The sequence below is a fragment of the Folsomia candida genome, unplaced genomic scaffold, assembly GCF_002217175.1.
Source record: "Folsomia candida strain VU population unplaced genomic scaffold, ASM221717v1 Fcan01_Sc007, whole genome shotgun sequence".
Lineage (NCBI taxonomy): Eukaryota > Metazoa > Arthropoda > Collembola > Entomobryomorpha > Isotomidae > Folsomia > Folsomia candida.
The window spans coordinates 2011227-2037998 of NW_019091199.1; the positions used below are offsets into that span (position 1 = coordinate 2011227).

Sequence of the window (26772 nt, forward strand, 5' to 3'; positions counted from 1 at the left end):
GCATGCGGTTGTAAAAAGTTGGTGGCTTCCTTCCATGGAATATATTGGCCAGTTGTGTGTGTGTGCATATGAATACTGGTAATAGGTCTGAATGTAGGTGGGTAGAAGACTGATCGGTCGGTCGGTCGGTCGGTGGGTCTGGTTGAGTGAATGGATAATGGAAATGATATTGAAATATAGGCAGGCAGGCCGGGAGAGGAGGAAGGGCGAGTACTTGCCGTCTGGTGAGGAATTAGCTTTTATTAAATGCTTCTGGCTCTCATAGATTGCTTTTCCATGCTTTCTCTCTCTCTCTTTCTCTATCTTCCTTCCGCCTCGGAGCCATAAATTGAACCATATCGCTGCATCCATTGCAGAGTCATATCCAATCCGCATTAATCCTCACAAGAAGAAAGGTGATGGCTCGGCTACTTGTTTGTACATGTGTACACAGAGGCAGCAGACGAGGAGGGAGTTCTTGGCCATACCTCTGAAGTAGTGGCAGTAGCAGGAGCACAGGTAGGAAGCCAGCATGCTGTCGGTTTGAGAAGGTTCATCCCTCAATCACTTTTTTTTTCTCCGCCAGTCCGTACGTATGTATTTTGTGAATGTCTGTATGTATGTCCAGTGGGTGAAACACAATACAAACATTTTCTGGTATTGGAGTCATAGAATCAACCACTTTGAGTGGACTGGATTGGCTGGTTGGACATGAAACTCGACATGAATTGGGTGCATTTGTCCATCCGCCAGTCTATTATCCGTCCAGTTTGGTCTAGGTTGATGTACACCATCGTTCCATATTTCTCAGGCAAGACGAGCAAGACCAGAAGTGATAAATGGACAAAGGAAGAAGGTTTTTCGCCCTGATGCCATGCGAAACGAATTCATTGCTATATATATTTTTCCTTACATACTAACTAAACCCAAACCACGAAATTCACTTTGGTTGAGGTGGTGGTTGTGGCCGGGGCTATGTGTTATGGAATGAATGCTAGTTGTTGAGCCGAGGCAGGGGAATAACTTTTTTTTGGATTTTGGACGGATTTCCCAAATTTCTCTCCTCACTCTCACTTATGGACGAGAGAGAGAGAGAGTTGTAGAAGAGAGTGAAGAGAGAAAGAGTGCCATAAATAATTTCAAGGATGGTTCACCTCTTTTCCTCCTCAGGCAGCAGCCTAGCAGAGGAGAAAGCATAATGTAAACCACGACTGATACAAGACATTTTCTTATTATTATCTGCCACATGCCAATGTCCAGCCCAACAACGTCGTCCTCGCGGATAGCTCATGTGTGTATGTGTCAGTTTACTTGAGTAATGTCTATAATGTATTATTATTGGGTCTCCGCTGACGATACCGTTGTCAGAAATAAGGGTCAGAAGACAGTATTGTACACAGCAGCAGACGGACCTTTCAAACAAAAACCTGTCCAGCTCTGATAACACAGTAATAACAATAACAACAAGCCGTGTCTTCCCCTCCATCCATGCTTAATCTTATCTTTCACTTACCTAATCTCTATTGAGATGTAAATAAAGCATTTTCTATAAATATTTATACGAGAATCAGGATTACACGAGCGTCAAGGGAGGGGGTGGACAGCGGAGAAAGCCGAGTACACACATTGTTATGGTGGAAAAAAGGAGGAAAAAAAGTGCACAACGACTAATATCAACTCAGTTTTTCTTTTCCATCCCGCGCTGGTATCCTTCCCATGCTATTAGTATGGTAGGGATACGAAGCGGGAATCAAATTTTTGGTGAAGTAATTCTGAGTCAGTAGTACATACAACGAACGAGTGAATGAAATGATGAACTCGGTTAGGCTAATAATGGTCCTAATCTAACTCTTTGAAATTTAATGACAACCACCCACAACTCTGGCAGATAGATAACACGTACTTATCTCGAGCAGCAGACGTACTCGGATTTACCTTCAAAACGCTCACAAACAAGAATGGAAACCTCAATCAAATTATTGAAATTCGTCTCTGTCTTGGGAGCGAAATGACGGAATGGTATTGCCGCCCAAACAAAACATCACACTCGTCTCGTACTTCGAATCGAGACGGCCATCAGCAATAATGGCGAATAGCAATAAGTGGCATGGTGTACATACGTACGAAGGAAATATATAGGACAAAGACGACGTTTCATTTCGCTGCTTCCAACTCCCATCCCAAACGCAATGTGGAAATGCCAGATCATAAACCAGCGTCCCATTGGGGGCACATTGACTTTATGTGGAAACAACGAGGTCGTCCTGAGTTTGGCTTTTTGCTAGAGCGAAGAAGTCATCCCTAAATTGCTCAGAGGCCTAAATCCAACCATATTGTTTATTTATTGAGGTAACCATCGATTATTGTCCTAAATTATGTCAAAGGAGGTAAGAAAGACCGACCCACCTTAAATCAGGTGGAACAAATTCTAAATTAATTGCATTTGTTGGTCTGAGTCCTCAGTCAAAGGAGAATCAAGCAAACTGTCCCCGCCCGATAGCTTCCTTTCCTCGCTGGTCTCATCCCATTAAAATAATAGTGCGTAAGTAAGGCAGCAGGAATGGATGAGAAAGTAGACCAAGCAGGTATGCATCGACTGTGACTACTCAAACAGCACCCACTGCTATTCAAGTAGGCAGTCCACCCACAGGACACTAATCCCGACAATAAGGAAGGCAAGATCAGTGGATATATGCCTACGCAGACGTCGGCAACAACATGGGACAACATTATGTAGAGGGGAAAGTGTTTTCGTGGTTATCGCCCATCTTCAAATTGAGGTGCGGACTTATTAATACCAAATTGTGGCAGGGTTTGTGTGTGCATGTGTGGCATTGTTATTGGTATGAATGTGTGTACGTCGTCAATTCAATTGTTTGGCTGGTGCTGTCGGCTTGCAAGAAAGGAAGATAAGCGTCAATATGGGTAGACAAGCTTGGGTTGGAATAATCAGCATAATCAGATCGACAAAGTGAAAGCCAAACCAGTAGCAAAGTATATTTACTCTATATTTTTGAATTGAAGGACTTATAGCTTAAGAAGACGCTGTGTGGCATTAAAACCAAATATATTACACAGCAATTTATACGCCTCAGTCACGGTGCTTCTTTTGCATTTTGTTTCATAAATATGTACATGCAAGACCATCGACACATCACCATCACCACCAACACCTGCCCTTATTGCTGTCTTCGTCATAAGGAGAAAGCAGCAGCAGCATCATCGTCTCTAACTATGCCTCTTAATACACAAGGCCGAAAGTATAACCTGGCGTCACCAGCAACTCCCTCCCAATAATAATTTCCACCTTTCTTTCTTTCCTTTGCGTGGACGGAGCCTTGTCGGGTTTGCATAAAGCAGGAGAGAAGCGAACTGGGTCATTAGAGCGGAGTGAATTATTCCTTTGAATGAAAGGTCGATTCAATTCTATCGACTCGTTTTCGTTCTCCAAATTCAGTCGATGTTGTTGTGCGATACTTTCTTCTTCTTTTTACTACACACCGCACACACACGGACGTATTTACGTACATATGCACACACACTTATTGGAGGTAAGGCTGGCTGGATTGGTTTTGGTGCCCTTCCTCTCGCGGTACACACCCATCCTAATTTCCATGCCACGCCATGAAAGGAACGTGTTGTGTCTGGGATTAGAGGAGGGTGGACTTCTCTCCGTTTGATGGACAGATACAAATACTCGTGAAATATGAACTGCAGATGCTACGCTATTTATTACTAAAATCCCCACTTTTCATGCCAACTTATTTATTAGAGAAATTCGGATGAAAAATAATTTTCTGCACGGATTTCATTCTCTTCATTCATTCTGGATCGAATAAAAAACGCCAAAAAGTCTGGCGACCTAAAAACGGCATCAATATAAACCCATACATTTTAATGTTAATACATTTTTGACGACAACATGCAAATTTGCTTATTCATTTTTGTCTACCTACACAACTAATGCTCGAAAACCCGACATTAAGTGCTCGGTTGGCAGGTAGGCGTGATATTTGATATTGAATATTATCCCGTGATCAATATTATGCCTCGATCACAAGAAAACATGCAAGGAAATCGGTGACTCTGCGGTTCAACTTTCTCCCAACGCTCAGGTTTTCCTTGATGGAAATAAACTAAAAAAAATTCTTGGTACTTGGAGTGAGTGAACGAAGAAGATAATAAATGAGCGTAGTCCAACTAGTCCACTTTGTCAATCCTTCCTTCTTCTTCTTCTTCTTCTTCACGGGCTGTGGTTCTGCTTATTTACTCGCTACATGTGGAATTGCTGCTTCCTTGTCTGTCGCATATTATCAGGAAAAGAAGAGCCACCCAAGTACCTACAGTCGTATGTACGAACATGTGTACCACACGAGGCTAGAGGCTCGTCGTCATCAATATCTCAGCACTTATGTACACGCTTTCCTTCCACATCGCCTCATGAGCCGGTCGCTTTCTCCCACACGATGCCTTTCTCCACCAGTTTATGCTTTATGCTAACAGTCTTTCTTTATCTCATTTGCTTCCTCTGACCACCCGTAATTGGTTCGTTGTAGCGGGGAAAAAGGTACATTAAGATATGTGTAGAGGCGACACTTTGTCCGCTAAGCGATAAAATAAATCAGCACTTTTACTTCCGCTCAGCCATGCCGTGTATGTATTACCCTGATTGGTGTGAGAAGGGATGACATAATCCAATTGTGGTCAGTTCCCCATTGGATTAGCTCCTACAACTTTGGCAAAACCAAGTGTAGCAAATATGCAATGTCATAAAATAAACATCTGGATTTATATTCATAAGGATTTTAAACTTCGATTTTATTTTGCTTGAATAATATAGAAATGAAGATGAAAGAATGTTTGTGGCTTTGTGATAGCAGATAATTTGAGACGTGTTCAGCTGTTAAGTTATGCTTTCGACAAAATTGATTCGCTTGGCGTGATCTAGTCGGCAGCATTATTGAATATTTAGAGTACTGGGAGTCATCAAAATTTTCTCCATATCGGCAATCACCCAAGTTTTCTTTTAACATCAAGGCGAGAATATTATTTGGCACTTATCCTCTTGCCAACTACAGTGGATGGATAAGCGGAACAACATAACATTCAGCAGGAATAAATGGGAGAAAAGTGTAAGCAAAGAAAAAGTTAAATGTGTCGAACGCGTAGTTTTCCGCCACCAACGCTCTTACACAATAGCTACACCTACTTTCTCAATGCCATTGTTGAATAGTTCAGTACACACGCCACGGCTAAAAATAACCACTTGTTTTCCCTTGCACATACTGTCTGTTAATTTGAGGGGAATGCAGAGCAAACACAGAAATATGGGACGTATCTATCTGCAAGTATCGAATGCAATAAATACTGCAAAATCGACCCATTTCCATAAAATCAATATTTTCAATGGCATTAATTGGAATGGTTTATACAGTGACAATTGGTTTCCCAACCTTTCCAAGAGGCGAAACACATACATCGAAAAGCGAACGTCATTTGCACCGGACGACTACATAATAATATTTATCTCTTCATATTTAAGTAAGTATGTCTCACTCCTACCTATTTGCGTACATCCATCGTTTAGCCTAGTCGACCTAGTGCAAGCAAGGAACTTAATTACGGATACTAAATATATATGTTCATTTGGTGGCGTGGTTGCGTCTGTCAATAATAAACTCTGTATAAAAATATACATTTTTGGCTGACGGATTTGACCACAACAATGATGAATTGCTATAATAAGCTTAATTTACGAATGTGTCGTGTTCACGTCAAAGTCAACTAGAACAAAAGTTCCCATTGTCACCGTGTGCAAGAATACTTCACCTACATACACAAAATAGGAAGTATTACATACTTTCTCACAAAAAGGTGTAGACATGCAATATTCTTCATTCTTAGCGGAGAGTCACTTTCGGGAGCTGAACGGCGAACCGGGAGACTGTGGTGGAGATCGTGTGGGACTGGAATGGACAGATGAACTCAATTCCTGGCCAAGAAAGTGTCATTCAATCAAATAAAAGTTTTGTGCGCTGGACATTTTTGGCAGGGAGCAAATGAATGAAGACGGGACCAAGGAGGGCAACCCAAATAAATGACCCCTCAGACATAGATATGAGCAGTAGGTTCCCACCACACGTGAACCTACAGCAATGCATACGTCACGGATCCAATATGCGCAAACTAATCATCCATCGTATCGTGAAATGCAATCATCACTTGTCATGTCAAAGACAATATATAGCGCCGGCTGCAATAAGTTGAAGGGAACAGACAGACGAAGATGATTGGAAAATTGGAGGTGCATTTCCATGTGCCACTCTAATTTATTATGAAAGCCTTGTCCAAGAACAATAATTTATCACGAAACAAGGCCTCTAATTTGCCATTTAATATGCGGTTAGCTTCATTTTCGGCTACACTCAATCAATCATATTCATCGCATTTATCAAATTGAGTTACTTAATGGTCGTCATTAATATGTATGCTTTCTTGAATGGGGGCAGGTTGAATTCGGGCGTCCAAAAAATGCTAATAATCCCGTCATCAAATCAAATAAATGTAATTTATTGTGGTTTACTGCAATTATGTACGTACTGCCTTTCTCATACACCAAAACACCAACCAGACCATGTCGTTCCAATGCAATTTGTAGTGAGGACATCACGCTGTGCATTATGATGATACAGTCGCCAGAGAATAACACGGCTTGATTTACCCGATTGGATTGGACTCTTTAAACTAATGGACATAATAATGAGGATGATGGTGATGAGTCTGGGCAATAATTTACCCAACCGCCGACGATTTCATCAATAAAGTTATTATTGTCATAATTATCATATCAACGCAGAAATCCCTACCTTAACAGGAGTGCACAAATATATCATGCACACCCATAATTGGTCATCACTGCTTTCCGGTTTAGGGTGCCCTCCTAATCAGCCGCAATAAAAATGCAACAAAATGACCACTAAGCGTAACCTGCCTTGATGTTTTTTTCCACATAAAATATGATTTTGTGATTTTGTTTTCCTTGCGGTGAAAATGGATAACCCGTTGCAATTGGTCCATATTGAGGGGAAGTAACCCACTAAATGCACCTTATTTATATGAATGTACGGACTTATGTACATATACCCTAAAACCATGACTCGAGGAATAAATCATGTTAATCTGATGTCAGTAGTCAGTCTGCATGCTAAACGCTAATAAGGGCTGACAACCCCGTGCAGAAGAGTGATCGATTTCAGCACAATTTGTTTCCCACCGACGTCCTCACTTGGAAAGCAATAATCCTAATGCACGGATTGGAGAGGATGATCATGCACACCGCGTCCTACAAGCGGACGAGTAAATAGGTGGCATAATCATCAAGATAAATTTGATAACTTCAACCCCCACCAACGAAACATAATCAGGTTGGCCGCGAATAAATGCGGGGCTGGTTATTGGGTGGGATGATCCAAGTTTGGTCACTTTTACACAGAGCGACTTAAGAGCTGGCTGGCTAATAATAGCCGAGGGGGAAGAAAGGGAAAAGTGATGTTGTTTGTATCTCACTCGTCCCTTCTTTCATCTAAACCTTGAACTTATTGTTCGTTCGCATAAGACACACCGCACTGACTTCCGGAGTTCCCAGCCACAATATGCTCCTTTGTTCCTTCTTTATGGGAGAAAACTGTGCAAGCACATACATCACAAGACATGTATGGATTTAATGTTTACTTTTGTTTATTTTATCATGACTCGTTCCCAAAGTCAAGTGTAAAATGTTTACCGGCGATGCGATGACGAGTTTATGTAAATACAGTTGAACATGGCTATTTCCAAGTTTTGTTGTTACCATTTGCAAAAGAAAGTTATTAGTTTCTTTTGAGTTCTATAAAATAGGAATGGTCCAGTTTTGATATTTTGACCTAAAGAAGAAGTCAACAAACTCGAGCAGTTATGTATGACGGGAGGTTGACCACTACATTTGCCTGGCTATCCACCATACATAAGAAGATCGGGATATTTTCGAGTGGTGCACCCCCACTGAGCTGGTCTGGCTGTCATCATCCCTCTCTCGTGTGCCAATGCCAGTCATCCATATCACAACAACAAAGCTATAAAACATTCTCACACCTTCTTTAACTGCAGGCTTATGTACGTACGAATGTACATAAACACGTACGCAAGTGCCACACACAAATGTTTCTGGTCCGACGGAATGCAAATGGAGAGGAAACGAAAGAAAGAAATGGGCGAACATGGGCCAGAATGGACATACATTCATACGTAGTGTCACACATGTAACACAAAGAATAAAGGTGTGTGAAGTTTGCATAAGCAAAAGTTGATGATTTATTGAATACTTGTGTGACCCAGTTAATAAATAGGTGTCAAAGTGGCGATGGACTTGACGACATTTCACAGTTGGAGAGCTCGGAAAAGTGGACAAGTGGCAGAAGACCACTGCTGCGATGTGTCGCCAACTCCTACTCACAATAACATACGGGGTATTGCTTGAGACATTTTGTACCATTTTATGATCTTCATTTGTTTACGTCTTTTGAAAGATTTCGTTCTCAATTTGTATCCAGGGATTTGGACGTCGTTGATGCTGGATTGAAACGGAGAATTACCCCCGTGCCAGAGTATCTTGGATGATGGAATGAAAAATTACGAGTCTCAATCCAGGTGGTGGGACTGGAAGGAAGAGGGTTTACTGTAGTTCACTGATCTATCGACCGATTTGGCAAAGATTCGGAAGTGCGACGAGTCTATTGTTTTAAGTAAATGGAAAAGTATTTGAGAAAGTTTCAACAATGCGTGTTCTGCGGTTCCCGTTCAAGCCGCCAGTGATGTAAGTAATTAAGTGTGAGTAGTCAAGCATTGAAACTCAATTATAACATGGGTGCATAAAGTAAATGTTCAATTCACTCAAAATGTGCGAATTATCCGCTTAAATTTTGAGAATCTATTTTGCAAAAAAAATCCAAATGACGTGCAGATTAAGGAAGGTCTAAATCTGTACGAAAAACACTAATATGTATGTACATACGATGATATCAAATTAGCACCCTCAGACCTCACAACTTGGCAAGTTTCAAATTTTTCGTCTGGCTAAAATCATACCATGCTTTTTATGTAGTTCATTTCGCACAATTAGCATTCCAAAATGCATCTCTTCGTCCACCAGGCATAATGAGGATTCACTTTAATCATCATTTTCAAAGATATAAATGTTTATAATTGATAAAAGTCCCTCATTTCCACACACAATGAATATGCATAACAATTAAAAGTAGACCAAGATTGTTGTGGCTATTAATATGCAGTACATACGTACACCTTATACCCACACGTACATGTTTGTAATGGGGTGAAGGATGGAAACATACCTGAGAAGACGCCGTATGATGATGAGCCTAGTTTTTTATTAATCAAAATGAAGCCAGCAGCAGGAGAGGCGAGTGATACATAATGTTAAATATAAACCAGCATGAGCTTATTCCTCACTTTTATTTGCTTTAGCGTCTTTTATGCCGTAAAGTAATAATAATTGAGGTCTGTCGTTATTGCGTAGAGGATCTCTTCTTTTTATGAAATTCTGCTTTATATAAGTCAGTGAGCAAATAAGTTGTGCGAAATGGGAAGATGCAAAGATTCAAGTGCAGCAGCCCATGACACTGAGTGAGTAAATTCAGTTCAACTCCTCCAATTTAAATGGCCCCTAACCCAAGCTCCACTTATTTCTGGGCAAGAAAATGAAAGACTGATTCAGAATTTCACTACCTGCAGACAAAAAGAGGACCTAAACTGATGTGCACATAATGCACCGGTTACAAAAGAAGTGCATTTATTCGAAACTATGTTAACCTGATGGTAGTGCTACACAGTAGCTGCATTGCATGGTCTGTTTGGTTGGATGTACTTAGCACAAGGCATACACAAATAAATATAAGGATAAAAGTCAATAATGCAATTTAGAAAATGCGAAAATATAAATTTTCGTTTTCTTAGTCATTCGAGAAATTCTTAAAACATTTTTTAGCATAATATTTATAAAGATTCAAGTAAAACCATTCAACGATAGTTCGCGTTTAAGACGATGCACGTTTAATTTTACACAAAACAAGGCGTCGTATTTGCTCAAAATTGGCACAAAAAGCAATGCAAACTAAAGAAAATTAAGCAGGTAACTAATAGGCCATGATACACCGCTTAAGATGCAGCTTAAAATAACAAACAAATAATTATTTGGGTTTTAAAGTATGCACATAAAGAGGAAGAAACGTGGTACGTGGTTCATTCACAGTGAGCATTATTATTATCACCACGACACAAACCTATGCATGTTGTTCCTTAAGATTTGCTAAAAATGGCATTTGGTTGGTTGTGTTGAAGGAAGACTTACAAGAGTCACATCCAACGAAGAAGTACAGACACGTGTGCCTCGATCCACTACTCGCGTCCTTCCCCTTTTGCAGAATAATGCATGTAGCTCTTTTTAGGGGTGATTCTTCTCCGAGTGTAAAGTGTTGATTCAATTGTTGGCTCTAACTGTGCCTCCGATTTGTGCCTTACTACTCCACATTTCATTCATCAAAGTGTTGTGAGATGTAAACATGATGATGAGTTTGAAGAAGACTCGGCGTTTCATTAAATCTCAACCACTGCACCACCACGTCTCCTTGATGAGTGCACGTTTAGCCCTTGATAGATGAGCATCACGTAAAAGACTGTTTTGTGGGTGGGTGTCCCCAACTCGTGTGTGTCAATTTTAATTGAGGGATTATCACCCCAACTAAATGGTGGTTATCATCATCATCGAGACATTCAAATTTATTTTTAATTGCAAATTATCAAACAGCAAATAAAAATACATCAAAGTTATTGAATTGTTCGAGAAAGTAGGTACATACATAAGTGCGTGTGAATTTAGAAATCAAATCGAAGCTATTCACAATTTTAAAATACTTGCAAACTGTTCCAAAATCCGTGAGCTAAAATTTAAAATGGTGAATCCCACTCTAAATAATAATCATGGAACTTAGTTTTAAAGTGTTTGACAGTGTTTAAAATCTAAATCAGTTCGGACAAAGCCATTAAAAACTAACAGACTTGGGATTGAAATCCATAAACAGATAAAGTGTGAATAAATGCTGGGTTGAGTCGATATCATTTAACAGAAAAACGACTGATAACAACCCATGCACACGGCTCGAACGCCACATTTCATATTACATATTGAGACAAAGGGAAGAAATGAAACGCGTGGGAACTGACTGTAATTGATCCTTGTTGGAGAGTGAAATTTTTGCATTGTAACAAGTTTAGTGTGATTATTATAAGAAAAATTAAAATGACGATACTATTTGCATAGAATGAAAACGAGAATCGACGGAACTGCAACCATTTAATCGCCCCAACCACACCTCATTGTCCCTGGCAAGCCTCGCTAGCAGTCTCAAAATATTAAATTCATTTCACTCTCTCAAATTACAATATTCATGTAAAACTCTACTCTTTTTCGAAAATGAAAGAACAATTTAGTGATGCTCGATGTGAATGCTCTGAAGCTTTTTTGCAAGCATCGTCTTCGCCGTGGACATGAAACCGCAACTGTCGCGCGTACATCTTCAGCTTTACATTGTCATAAATTCAATTAAATTTGAAATTTGGTGGTCGTGGCTGTTCCGGTGAATTTTATTAGTCAAAGGAATTCTCAGCCAAATCTCCTCGCTAAACTTTTGTATTAAGGAACTGAGAAATTAGAGCATTGCAATTGAAGACTAATTACGTCAAAATGTTTGGCCGGAGCGGACAGATGTTTCCCGTACGAGTAAGTCATGCCGTTATTTATTCCATATCATTATATAGCTCATACATATATTTTGAGTGCTAATTCGACTACTAATTAATATTGTCTCTCGTTTTTGGCATATACATTGTTTTACGCATACTTGGTCTGCATGATCAGAATGATCTGCATTCGAATTATATTTATAAAAAAGTTTGTTTTTTGCCATTGCGTCAAGTGAAACTAAAAGACGACGAGAAACCCACTAATCCATTTACCATAATAAGCTCTGTTGTCTTGTCGCTTTGTGGCCAATTAGTTAGTCGCTTGTCAACGTACAGATTGTGAGTAAAATTGGAAGATAATAGTCAGCAATTAAGTCGGACATCTGTTTAATTCGAATTAAATGGTGAACTTGAAATCGGGCTGCTGTCAAGCTAAAGCTCAATTATAATTGTCAAATTGAGTGAAATGGGAAAACGGTGGAGGGAAGAAAGTGCAAGGGAGCAGGTGCAGGTGTCCTTTTACTCGTCGTCGTCGTCGTCGTCGTGTCAATACATAGCACCATGACGAATCATCGGTCGGTCCCCATTTATGGGTGCACGGAATTGTAACTTAACTTAACCCACTTTTGCCTCTCTGGGTATAAAAAATGTTTGAAAAGGTATGTCACACAAAAGTCCCACCTATGTGTCGCGTCATGCACGTCATGCATGTGTATCCTCGCCTGGTAGCAGAGTAATGGGAAGTCTATTTCGCATGCAGTGTAATGAATTTCTTAATTATGTCAGCCTTCAGAAACGCTGAATACTTGAATAGTTAAGCGAACTTTGTCCATCACTGCTATAAAATAACACTCCTCTTAATAATGCCTCCTTCCCCCGTGCTGCCGTATATTGGGCTCGTCAAAAATGTAATGAAAATGTCAAATGAAACCAATTAATTAATAAATCCATTAACTCCACTGTAACAAAATACGGACGAGCTATCACTTGCAATGAGCATTTTCAGTCATAGCTGCGTATGTAAATGTCACTCAATGGATTCATCATCAGTTAATCCGACCGCATGTATAATGAAATTATTCAATCTAACCCATTCGCTTCCTCTCACTCTCTGCAAAATCCACTTCCTTCCGATTCTCACGAGAAGCTAGATAGACATGTTAACTCATATTCAGGATAACAGCGTAGGAATACTTGATACGTATGTATGCGTTGATGCGTTCTGTCGTAATTTTTACTGTACACACTTGTCACACCGCAGATATGGCATATAACCAGAATATCACAGTTTTCAAAACTGCAGGAGATATTTTATGGACTAAAAGTGAAATTTGATTCCCATGCGTTTTACCGCAAATTGAATCATAACGTATTACAACAATTATTTATTCACATAACAATGAAGGTAATCCATTGCGTTGGGTGGTGTGTATGCAATAATGTAAATGTAATATTGAGCTGGTCAAATTGAGGATACAAATGAGAATTTTTACATGATGCTTGTCTCAAATGTGTCTCGTCAACGTTTTTTGCAGTGCTGTTAAACTATCAATAATGAATGATGTGCAAAAAGGACATTTCAGACAGGAAAGTATCAAACTTTCGTTAATACAACACTCACCCTTCGCAGCCATTTAGTCATCAACCTCAGAATGCAATAGTAATAATCAAATAAAAGGTTTAAGCTCCCTTTCAAATCAAAGCTGCGATTCAAGGCAAGTGGCACATTGGATTTCGTCGGAGACTTTGTTGTTGCCAGCGTCTTAGCCTTTAATTTCAGTTTCCAATCTATTATGTTCTAACTGAATAACTGCAGTGAACTCAATTTTACGAGTATATGCACATGCACAAGTGTACGTACACACTCACACGTACGGAAACCAGGCATCCGGAGCATTGATTGGGATGGGCTGATTGAAACAATTAGAATAATAGTTGGTGAACCAAATGTTTGTCCCCTTTGTGTCTCATCTTCATTCAAAGAACAAGAAGTGACTCGTACAAGATTTTTTTTCATTTTTATTGCCAAAGTGAACAGTAGAGTGACAACTACGAATGCGAAAGCAGTAGAGTAGTGCAAGTCCTGAGCTCATTGTGACACCCGTTTTTTGTGCTGTATTTATTTTCAAGTTGTTGACAAAGGATTATTTTAGCATAAAATTTTAATAAAATAGACACTAATAATGAAGTGATTTGCTTTGCAGTGAGTATCGCACTGGTTGCATGTAAATAGGACTCTTTTTATTGGAAAGTGAATACATAGATCGGACAAACAACTAAGGCAATCAGCACTACTACCAACATCTTTTTCCTAACTAATTGAGCCGCTCCGATCTTTTGTGAAGATGTTCTGGGAATTTCTTAATTTGAAACCAATTGATAATTTTGCCAGCACGTAAGATTGGAGCAGTAAAGTGAATCCCAAGTGAATTGGGTTGTGTGCAAGGTTATGTACATAAAGGCAAAATTGTGGGGGTTTGAGTGCAAGCATAAACATCCATCCAATATCCTTAAAAATAAATTTTGTCGGCCACTGCCGTGAAGAAACCTTCTAAATAAATCACACGGGAACTAATACCAGCACAATTTGCGTGTGTAATTTGATGGGACGGGATACGTCGTATGGGCTTAAAAACCTAAATCTTAAGTCTTAAAATAGTTCATCACACGAGAGTTTATACATACATGCAAAAGTGTCTCATGTGCAGGAAAACCCAATTTACTATCAACTTTTGCAGTTTTATCGCTGAACGTAGTCAGCCGTAAAAATTTACAGCTACCACTACGACGAAGAAGAATTGTGTCAAAAAATGACTGAAAAAGCTACTTGCCATTATTTTAATTCTGCCAGTTCCTATATCTATGCTTGGCACTTATGGCTAATTTGCGGTTGGGTCTAATAACTTAACTATTATGGGCTCAATAAAGTGCTATATTCGTACTGTTTGTTTTATTGAAATTATTATATTTCATTTGGAAAGCAAGTAGAAACTACTTTTGAAAAAAAACTCCCAGTTTAAAAAAAATAATGAAATCTTATGTTCACCAGTATCGTTATTATTACTGCACTATTCCCAAGTGGAGAAAATGTCAATTTATATAAACCACGCAACCTAAAAAAAAACTTTTGGGAGGATGAATGGTTACTACCACCAAAATTCTTACAACAGCAACAATCGACGAAATCGAAATTCCTACCAATATCAAGATTATTGCCATCAGGGAGGAAGTGGAGGTAGCAGTGGTGGGTACAGTAATGGACCAGCCAGCCATAACCAGCGTCAATACCCCACCACCGGATTTGGGACGCTAACACCCATCATGTACAGAGTAGGAGAGAATTATTGCAGCAATAACATTAAAATTAAAATTAATTTGTGTAGAGACATGTGCTGAGGGAGTTTTAATATAATTTATTAGTTGCTGAAATGTCGGGAGGCAGGGGAGGAGGAGAGAATTTGCTTTATTAGGTTGGATTACGAGAGACAAGGAGCCAGCCAAACCTGGCCCACCTATTTTCTTATCCGTCACTCATCTTGATTTATCGGCTATATCTCACTCATCTGATTTTGATCCGGCGTACAAAGTGTTTAGCAATGCTGCACTGTTCCTGCTCCTTCGGATTTCGCCCAGTTGTTTGGTTTTGATTGACCTTCCCAACTCATGCAAGGGAATGGCTTCCCCTCCATTATGCTATGCCTGCATATGCATGGCTGCTTTGTTTCGAAAATAATAAATTAGCAGCAGCACATTAGCAAAATATCGCAAGATCAGAAGAAGAAGATAATAATCCATGGTGTGAAACATCAAAGAAGAATAGTCTGCCCATCTGCATGTTCTGTTAACACACTTGCTCATCGGTTACTACACACACTGCATAGTTTTATGGAAATTAAAACATTGCGGTTGTGTGATTATTAGAAATAATACAAATGCCGCATACCTAAATATATGCATAATCTTGATTAACATTAATTATCCGACATTCATTAATTACTTACAAGGGAACATACCGAGGTGTCCAACGAGTTAAGGGTCGACACCTATACCAAAATGACCACAATATATGACTTGTTAAACAAACTGAAGGAATTTCCGTGTAAAATTCACTTTTCGTCAAGTTGTGACGATATTTGTGACGAGCGCATGACCTCGGGTCGCCAGCGGGAGAGGTCGGCCGCTGAACGATCAGGTCGTCCACAGAGAAGGGTCGTCGTGATCACGTCGGCTTCAGAGATTTCGAATTCTTTCAAACTTTGAAACTATTTTGAAATTTTGAAGAAATTTTGAAAACATTTTGAAATTTAGAAAAACTTTTTCAAATTTAGAAGAAATTTCGAAATTTTGGAAAAGTTTGGAAATTTTGAAATTTTGAAACAATTGTGAAATTTTGGAAAAATAGAGGTGTGTAAGTTATTTGAAATTTGAAATCTCTGAAGACAACATGTGTTCGATTCGACACACCTCTAATTTTTTCAAAATTTCAAAATTTCTTCAAAATTTCAAAATTTCTTCAAAATTTCAAAATTTCTTCAAAATTTCAAAATTTCTTCAAAATTTCAAAATTTCTTCAAAATTTCAAAATTTCTTCAAAATTTCAAAATGTTTTTAAAATTTCAAAATGTTTTCAAAATTTGTTCAAAATTTCAAAATATGCAAGAATTCGAAATCTGTGAAGACGACGACGCTTCTCTGTGGTCGACCTGATCGTTCAGCGGCCGACCTCTCCCGCTGGCGACCCGAGGTCATGCGCTCGTCACAAATATCGTCACAACTTGACGAAAAGTGAATTTTACACGGAAATTCCTTCAGTTTGTTTAACAAGTCATGTATTGTGGTCATTTTGGTATAGGTGTCGACCCTCAACTCGTTGGACACCTCGGTATGTTCCTTTGTTAGTCGCCCGATAGTCGATATTTAGTTAGGTCTTGTTTGGTATGATTTGATTGATGAAAACTGTTTGATTTTTATTGCAGCAACGGGCATTCCACGACGCGATCTACGAGGAGGAGTATGGGTCTGACCAGGGGGATGAGTGCTGTCAAGGCAGAGGAATGTCCGCAATCTTTTGCTGGTTCCTTAGTGTCATTATTCTCATCGGTCTTGCTGCCTCTATCGTCCTCACTGTCTTCTTTCTGCTTAAAAGTGAGTTTTACCAAATAGCGATGATTCAATGTACAATACCGATATGAAGTTATAAATGGTGCAATTGTGCAATATTTATCAATTACAATTACACACAAGCTATTGGAAAGAGTAACTTACTTATTTTGAGTCGAATTAGTAAAACTTTTGCAGTCTAGAGAGGCTCATTATCGGCACGAAGAAGAAATTCAAAACTACTTAACACGTCGAGATATTAATCATCATCATCATCATAAACCTACCTGCTTAACTGACTATGACATGACTGAACTAAAAAAAAGTACACTATAAAATAAAACTGACCAGTTGCCAGGAAAAATAGTTGAATTGAGCACATCATATTTATACCACATCAGTTGAAACACCGCACGTGTTACGTGCATTTTTCATTGAAGAAAATGTGCTAACCTGCTCCGAGATATGTATGTAAGTATAACCCTGTCGGCTGTAACAACGGCACGACGACAGAGAGTTTCGCATAATGCATCGAAATTTTACATTTAAATTACAAAAATATTGTGATTCTGTGGAGGAGTATGCGTCGCATGCGAAGTTGAAAATAATCCGAACGAGTTTATACGTTCGCATCATCAAACGCATTTGTATAAGTGGGAACATGAAGAATATATGATGGATTGACTACGGGTATTTTTGGACAGGATTGCTACACTTGCATCTTTTATACTGGTCCCCAGAGCCCCGGCTGGAACTGGGTGGATACACGAGAGCACCGTGGAGCAGGTGAAAGCAAATGCATAAGCAGGTCGAGGCAGCGAGTGGATTTTGGAAGCTCGTGCATGGAACTGTTAATTAAAAGCTTTATTTGAATTTTACACCCGAGCTGAGTGCACAGATTGCGGAGATGACCGTAAACACAATAAACAGTAAAATATTGATATTCATTAAAAATTTATGAGATTCTTGCATTCCGAGAATCACGATCACCTCCTCCTCACTTCATCGTAATAACGCTTCGTCCTCGTGCGTAAATAGCTACATAGCTCATGGTAGTACATATGTATGTAGCTGGTGAAAAGTGAGCATGGAGAGAACTGAGGAGGAAGCGAGTGATGGATGAATGAGTTTTCACCATAAAACAGTTCGAACAGCAAATAATCAGCAGGGAAAGTTTTTGCCCGGTACGTATCGTGTCAATATTGAAATTATTTTGACGACCAGTACCAGTTATGTATGCAATTCGGAACTCTTCACCTAAAACTGAGACAAATCGGGCTAGGAAACGGACAAAGTACGACCAAATAATGGGCGAAAGTAATTCAACAATAGCAAAGAACTTTGCAAATTGATACCCCACTTTAGACTATATGCTCCTGCTAAATTAAGTCAGTTGTCAGTTTAAATTTCCTCAGTGTAGTTTATTTTAACCAACTTTCAATTAGTTGAACATGGTTCCTCCATCCATTTCTTGGAGAGAAATTGATACATGTACGCATATAGAAATAAAAGGTGCTTTAAAGCCACTGACTGAGCGTGACATTTTCGTAATCTAAAAATGGGGGTGAAATAGGTCACACTTGTTTTATTTATTAGACTGCTCTTTCATACTTTATCCTGTTTGAGTGCAAAATAGAAATAGCGAGGAGCAATGTGTTTACTTGTCCGTTTTATAAAAGCGACTCCCTCAATCTTTAATAACGGTAAACATCGCCTTGTTGCAGAGCTTTGGTTTAAACATTTGCCATTGATTTGCTCAACACTTACTTCATACGTACATTATTCGAATGTACGTACATAAATCCACCATAACACTGCATTATCATTACTCTGCAAGTAACTTCATGCAGCTTCGCTATGCAAACACAAACCACTGATCTGAGAAATCTTTTAATTGAAATTCACACTGTTCCTTGTAATGCTGAATAATTGAGGGTGTCTGATTGAAATTTTGTAACATAACTGAAATCGGGATGCACTAGACCGGCACCTGACCGACTGACTATAAAAGATGAAAGACTTTCATGACATGCATGCTCCTCGGTGCTTCATTGTGATGGTGTTGACAGCAAAACAATCAGATCCAGTTAAACAAAGAGACGCGATGAATTAACAATGGAGTGAACGTGTTGCGTGCTTGCATGCAAATGTAAATAAATAAGAATGATCCTCGCTTGTCGCTTAGCAGGAGGTTAATGGTTCAAATTGGGATGAAATGAAATTAGTGGGTAATTAGGAACAATTTAAAAAGTGACAGAGTGAGATGTACAGGGGAAAATTTGAAACATTCATAAACACGTAATGTAATTAAGTTGTGAGAATAAAATTCCAAATTAATATGTAAAAGTGTACTTAAATTTCATTCATTTGATTTTCAGGTAAAAACCACATGTCAAAGAATGGCGAGCTTGACTTATTGTTCGACGGAGATAATGGGATAAATTTCCACCTCCCTGACACAACCACAGAACTTAGTAGCATAAATTTCTCCGGTGTTCCTTCGTCATCCAGAGAATCATCTGGGTCACCTGGACGGACTACGTCAGAGGGCGAAGTGTCAAAAAATGGAGGACGCCAGTTCACAATGTCAGTTGCCACATCCACGAGATTTCCGCCATCGAGGAAAGGACCTCACCAGATTTTTAAAGAGTCGGAGGAAGACGAGGTAACACGTTTTTTGCACCTTGTGAATTTTAATAATTTCGACTCGTAGCAATTGAGCTATTCGAAACCTGATAATTTCTTATTTCCACAATTTAATTTCTGAACCAGAAATTCATTAGAGAGGAAAATTACACATGCATTAGTTGTGGTTTACTTTGCCCACTGTGCCATTCCCTCTTTCAGCTCGTCGTTGTTAATCCCGTATTGTTGAGCTTTGTTATTGTTCATGTTCCTTGGTTGATAATAATAATAACGTGCAACGACTTTCCTTATGCTACGAAATACAAGTAAAAATCCATTCATCAAGTCAAACTCATTCTCTGGATGGATGACATGGAAGTTGGTATTTATAGTGACACGAATTAGAAAATCATAGTCATCCATCTTTTACTCCTACGTACATACCACGAACGATGCACGGAGATACAGTTCACCACATTGCATTACATTTTACATTACCCAAACTTTGATGACAACTCCAAGTCAGTAAAAAATTCTTTGAGTAATTGCCACCAACTCAAAGTAACCACTTTCTTTTCCACTTGTCTTGTTACTCATCTCGTCAACTACCTGGTTGTCTCATTCAAGTGTTGTATTTGTCGTACTTTTCCAATCTGATGAAAGAAGGACAAAAAGATGACGATGACACAGACTCGGTGAGTTTGCTGGCTCAAATTGCACACTTCCTCTCGCTCGCTCCTTCGTGGGTGCGATAAAGCGTCCTCGTAATTGAAACTGCAATGGATGGACTATTCGTACTACTACACGGGCTCAAGTGAGATAAACGATGCGCATCCGTCTCTAGTAATTACGCTCTTGGCCATATTGTTTTTAGAACCTGAAAGTAAAAGATAGCACTTCACGTCCATTAATTATGCATTTATACGAGTAATAAATCCAGCTAATTAAAAGTTAACATTCATCTCTAATGATATTTGTGTGCATTTTATATTGTGGGTAATTAACCGGACGGTAATTCATCTGCAGATACCTAGATGTTTCAAATTTTTCCCAATTCTAATTGATTTTGGTGTCACAAAAAGTGGAAAATTGGAAATACGTACGTAATATTTACAATAGCTAGCGAAATTTTCAAAATTACAGGAAACGTAAAAATAATAATATCAGCACATAATTTTTGTACATTCTTTAAAAGAAGTTGAAGATGTATTTTGCTCTTTCAAAAGCAAAGCGACAAATCGTGAACAAAGTTTCAGTTTCGATTGAAATGCTTCATGCATTCAAAGAATTCACAAATTCGAGTAATTCTATGATTCTTCGTGAATGAAAGTGACAAGAAATTTTTATTGGGATGCAGGAGAAATCACCCCAATTGTCACTAGTATCACACCTCCAATTTCTTTTCACGATTTGTAAAAGATGAAATAAGTCGAGTAAAAAAATAATAAATTGGCGTACTCAATGTTTGACATTCAGTACAAACATGCTTCAAAAGAATGTTTGAAATCTTTGAATTTCCACTGTTCGACTGCCTTGTTCGAATTTAATTCATTCCGATGTTACATATGAACACCATACGTAACAACTTGTATTCATTGTCCAATTGATTAAGAATGCATCAATTTTACTCAAAATTATATTGATATAAAGTGCACTTTGAAAATTAATTCGCATTGAGCCCGGTCTATTTATTATCTAACACCTTGTTTGGGCCGATGGCGGAATGATGTCTCAATTATAAGTTGACATCAGGATGCACGCTAGTTGAAACAAGTGCAGCAAATTGATCAGAAGAAAAAGATGTGATTTTTTATATGTATAAATTAAGCAGAAATGAAAACAAAATGAAGGCTATTGGGCATTTCAAAAGTAGTGAATGATGAGTAGAGTGCATGAAATCACACACAATTAGCATCATCAAGCAGAACGGCCACGCTCTTAATTCGCAAAATCTCTGATTTCGATCATGGGCCTTCCACCGAGAGTTGTTTAGCACCAGAACCTTTCAACTTTACCATTCTGACAATGTTCCTTTGTTCTGCTAGTCCTGCACATCTGTCAGCAGTACCAATAATTTGTAAGTAACAGCAGACATGGCAGTGCTACAAGTTCACTTGGCTCGATAATAAACGGAGCACACACATATTTATATACACTTTTGGCTGTTTGAGGTATATGAGGTACGGATTGAACATCAGATAACAATGCAATAATGAGAAGATGGTAGAAAAGGTAACCCAAACCTACTTTTTCACTTTGGTTTGGTTGCACTCTGAAAAGTTGCCTTAATTGTTTCGGTTGGACAATGTACAGGGATTTGATGCCCAAAATACAACAACGCATGCAAAGAACATGCACATGTGTGCATACGATGTTTATGCGATCTGAATTTATTTGTGTGTTGATGTTGATTTAGACATCTTACATTTTGAGCGAAATCCTTTGGCACTTCATAAATATTATTAAACACATGCATCAATCATTCCTGAGATTTCTAATTAAATAATAATGATTAATATGAAATCTGTAATACGAAATCTGTGCATCGCTACAGTTCAACTTGAGAACTTAAAACTAAAAAAAAATATGAAAGTTTTAACAAGAGAATTATGATACTGATTTCGATAATTCTCTTATTTTCAGCCCCTGCCCTTTCAATCGCTTTACCCCAACGGAAAGTCGACATCCAGCGAACGAAATGCCATCTTGGGAAAACATCCTTCGACCACGTCTTATCCAACGCCGACGGACCAGGAGGCGGACAAAACAGGTGAAACTGGGGAAGAGTCCAGTTCCTCGGAAGAAGATCCCCAATATCTGACCACGACTTCTCGCCCTGCAATAATGCAGCACATTTTGTTTACATCTCCACCACTCACGACCACCACGACTGGATCTCGGCGACACTTGCAGACCACCAGATTCCCTTCGCCAGAACGAACTTCCTTCACGACGTCGACTGAATCGCTAGAGTCGGACTCAGAAAATGGAGACAATTCCAGTCATGAAACAGACGACAAGGGGAATCGACCTCCGATTGCCAGTGAAAATGAGGACTTGCGGACTTCGACAAACGGAGACTATGTGACCACATCCTCCTCCAGCACTGCAGATCGGGACAATATAACTTATAAAGCTGAAGAGTCCCAACTAAATAAAATGCTGCTGGACGAAATACCACCGCATGGGCGTGGAGAAGAAAGACATGGCGAATCCTCAAAGAATAGTCAAGAAGATGTCTCTAAATCTACAGAGTTCAATCTGTCGCCACCTTCCTCAGATCCGTTGGCAAGGATTATTAAAAATCTTGCACCGAGATGGGGGCGAAATCGTACAGTTGAAACAACGACAATGACTTCTGGGAGTCACAAGTACGACTTTACGATATCCAGTCGCGAGAAGAATCTGAGCAGAGGAAATGACTCCACGGAAAGAAAATCGTCAAAAGAAAGGTACTCAGCGTCGAAAGAGAGGGGAACCAGCTACACCTTTGGTGGTGGTAGCAGCAGTACTTTTGCGGTGACGACTTCGACTCCAGAGATTTCAACCACGAATTACATTGGTGGTGAGTACGGTCTCAACACCGTTGAAAGCCCAAATTTGAGCAAAAACAGAGAGAATAAGGACGCGCAAGAAGATGTTTCTTCCGGTTCTCGTGGAGAAAACCCTTTTTTGGACATATTGGTTGGGAGTGAGGATCATAAAACGCTGGTTACGAAAGAAACTGAGGATGGGATTGTCACATCTGCAATTCTTCCTCCTTGGTATGATACTCCACCTGCGGTAAATAACAGCACCATCCTAACAAATACTACCCACCCGGCCCCGCAGGAAAACGAGTCTGGAGAAAGTTCGGAAGAAAGCAGTGAACATGATAACGAATCTTCTACAAAGGATGCCGAACAATCAGCTTCTTCTTCCGTGTTGGGAGGAATTTTCGATTTTTTCAACAAGCTTCCAATGAACCGGATTCGAAACACGGGGGAGAAAAAGCCACCCGAGGATTATAATCCAAAACGAATCATTCTCAAGCGACCTGGGGGCGAGTTGACGCTGCCCCAAGGTGTCAGTTCTCAAGGAAAGGAGGAAATTCAGAAGAACAAGAATGAAACCACCAACCAAGAAGTAGACAATGGGTTCGGAAGTGCCAACATTAACACAATTCTCCCCTCAAACATAATGACAACCACAATCGTGCCGGACGCTGTGGTGACCGATGAACACATTCGACCTGCCAATAATGGTTTCCACTATGAGTCGCCAAATGGTGGCACAAATATTTATGGATACTACCCCGACGATGATGACAAGGACAATGATAAAACAGTGGAACATCACATGGTTCAAAGCGAAACGTTATCAGATCCAAATGAGCTGATGGGTGGTGGAAGCAGTAGCAGCATCGGGGTGGGAGACGGTGTAAGAGAAAAAGTACCGGAAAAGAGCCCGAGTCACTCCATTGAGTTGCAAATAAATTCAGATGCCTCGTCGGAAGTGGTTATTGAGCAGGACCAAGGACAAGAAGAGGAAGAAGAGGACGAAACGTATCATCCGTACACAAGATATGGGGAAACTCACCATGCTAGCGGATCTGAGATCCGGAAGCAAATTGTGGAACCACCACAATCACTACCCTCACCTTTGCCAACACGACGGGGTGACGGAATTCGACGACCCATTATTAATGCCGCCGAAAGCACTGACTTGGAAATGAAAGGAAGTGAAAATAGACCCGTATTTTCCAACACTCCAACTCGCAACATCCCACCCTCACTCATAAGACAACGAGGAAGTCTTAACAACAATAATAATAACAATACCAACCCTGCGAATACAGGCCCATCACCAATAATAGTAAAAACTACAACTAATAGACCAAATTTCTATGCTACAAACTCTTATGTCCCCAACTCCAGCAGCATTAATGAAGAAGTATCGGATAACAGTGCTGAACAGGAACATGCGTCGGACCAGGAGGAAACCCAGGATTTCAGACGGAAGAGTTATCTTCTGGATAAAAAAGATATGAAAGATCAAGCCAACGAAAAGCATGACCAAGGCCAACAACAGTTTTACGCCGGTTCTGGGTCTTTTGAGGGTGGTGAAAGTGGTGTCATGGACGTTGGCTCTATTGGGTCGGGCGAAAGGCCAGGAAAGTGGTCCAGACCGGATCCAAACAACTCTATGGAACAGCAAGGACCGTCCTTAGAACAAAAGTATCACATCCTCCATGACAGTGCTGGTCATAATAATCCTCAAGACGGTTCCGTGGAGGTGAAAGTCAGCCCAAATTCTGAAGATGAGAACGATGTGGTCGTTGAAAGAAAGCCAATAAGTACTTTGGACGAAACTTTGTACCCTGATCACTCTGGGTCAGGGTCGATCGAAAATATTGAAGGCAAAAACGTGTTTCAAGTATTTCCGGTTGGATATTCCTCCACCACAACCAGCCCAACGATGACAACTACAACGGAAAGACCAGGAAGTGAGTTCACCATTTCCGAACCGGACAAATCAGAGGAAAATAAAAGCAATGTTGCAGATGGATTCGTGCCACCAACACCAGTCAACTTTCATGAAAACATGTACACGTTCTCTCCACCGTCTTCAGACTCCATTTATCAATCCAAGGACGGCTGGCGACCACTCGTGTACAACGACGGAGACGACGACAGTGGTCCAACTGCCCCTGCACCAATTCCAACCAGACCCGCAACAATCCTATTCTCACATCCTCCTCCTCCCACATCTCACTGGCGAGATCGGCTAATTGCACGGCAACCCGTAGTCACCATTGCCCCAATGATCGACTTGAGTACTGCTGCCAGTGAAAACTCCATCAACAATCAGTACCATATTAGTGGTGAAACAGATCATCATGAAGAAGAAGAAGAAGAAGACGAGGAAGACGCACATCATGAAGAAAATGAATCGCAGGAATCTGTAAAACAGCAAATTGATGGACAGACTTGGGATGCGACTCATGACCAAAATATACACTCGGAAGAATCTGGAAAATTGAAGTTTCCGCAAGAAATCGAGCAGCACCATGACAGGGACGAGTCCAATAATAATGCAAACAATGTCCATCATGTCCAGCAAATTCAAATTCCACCTCATAATAATTTTCACCAAAATCAACCCCAAATTCAACGGGTCCCCATGCAAATTCCTGCACAGCAATCACAGCAGCAGCATCAACAATTTCATCAACAGCAACAACAGCAACAACAACAACATCATCATCAAAATCGTCCATACCAATTTCAAAATAATATTGACCGTTCCAAGTACATGATGCGTCCTGCTCCGCCGCCCATCGTGATGAGACGTACACCCATTCACAGCCCCATGGGTTACCGTCACCCCCACAACGTCCCCCTCCCCCCACGACCTCAGCTCATTCCACAAGTTCAGCAGATTCAACATCCACCACATCAATTCAACAATAATGTCAATGCACCGCCGACCGAGTTTCAAAATCCGCAGCAAAATTTGGTGAATCGAAGGAGATTTAAGACGCTGGGTGCGAGGCCGAGAGGAAGCGTGACGTGGTCAGAGGGCAAGCATACTGACACCACTGCCACGGCGGAGAGAAGGGACGGATAAGCACTAATAATGAGCATTATTGTAGTGATTTCTCGTAGCAAACAAACCTTTTTTACGTAATAAATAAAATGGGAGGGGTCGTATCTGTCTGTGTTACATAAATCATTTTACTTTTTTTCTTACTGTTTTTGTTATTGTCTTGTGCTTAAAATACTTGTAATCTTGTACAACTTATATTTAGTTAAAAAATATGGAGTATTTTTTAAATATATTTTCATATAATAAATAATGCATGAGTTTTGGATGTTGAATGGAAGTATGCTAAAGAATATAGCTGATATATGTATGTAGGTATGTTAATGTATGTACGCGTGCCTGCCTGTGAGCCAACACTATTATCAAGTACGTTATGATACTGTATTTGAAATTATGTCGCAAATATCACCAAGAATATGACCGAATAAACGTAATAATAGTATTACAACATTGCATCAAGTTTGTATGAATTCAAAGCCAACAGGAAAGTGACCAGTAAATATTGCGCAAGTGCATTAATTGTCTCTCTGGTCTTCCTCATTTAAATATTTAGTATTAACCTGCACCTGAATAATAAAATAATGTCTACCTCGTATAAAATGGATTGCAAAACTAGTTTGTAGAAATTTGTTAAAAATACTATTATCTCATCAGTGCTTAAAAAATAATAATCTTTCCTTCTTCCCC

At 39.7% G+C, this 26772-nt stretch overlaps 1 protein-coding gene across 2 annotated transcripts; it reads left to right on the forward strand.

Annotated features, from left to right (window-relative positions):
* The first annotated feature begins 10604 nt into the window (after nucleotides 1-10604).
* On the forward strand, nucleotides 10605-26545 carry LOC118436167. Of its 2 annotated transcripts, none has more exons than XM_035853639.1 (4): nucleotides 10605-11812; nucleotides 16752-16920; nucleotides 19254-19540; nucleotides 22144-26545. In XM_035853639.1, exons 1-4 carry the CDS (start codon nucleotides 11777-11779, stop codon nucleotides 26107-26109), a joined length of 4458 nt encoding a protein of 1485 aa, XP_035709532.1. In that variant the 5' UTR covers nucleotides 10605-11776; the 3' UTR covers nucleotides 26110-26545. The 2 variants fall into 2 exon arrangements, with proteins under 2 accessions (XP_035709532.1, XP_035709531.1); XM_035853638.1 differs by lacking the exon at nucleotides 10605-11812 and adding an exon at nucleotides 13455-15105.
* The last annotated feature ends 227 nt before the right edge of the window (nucleotides 26546-26772 follow it).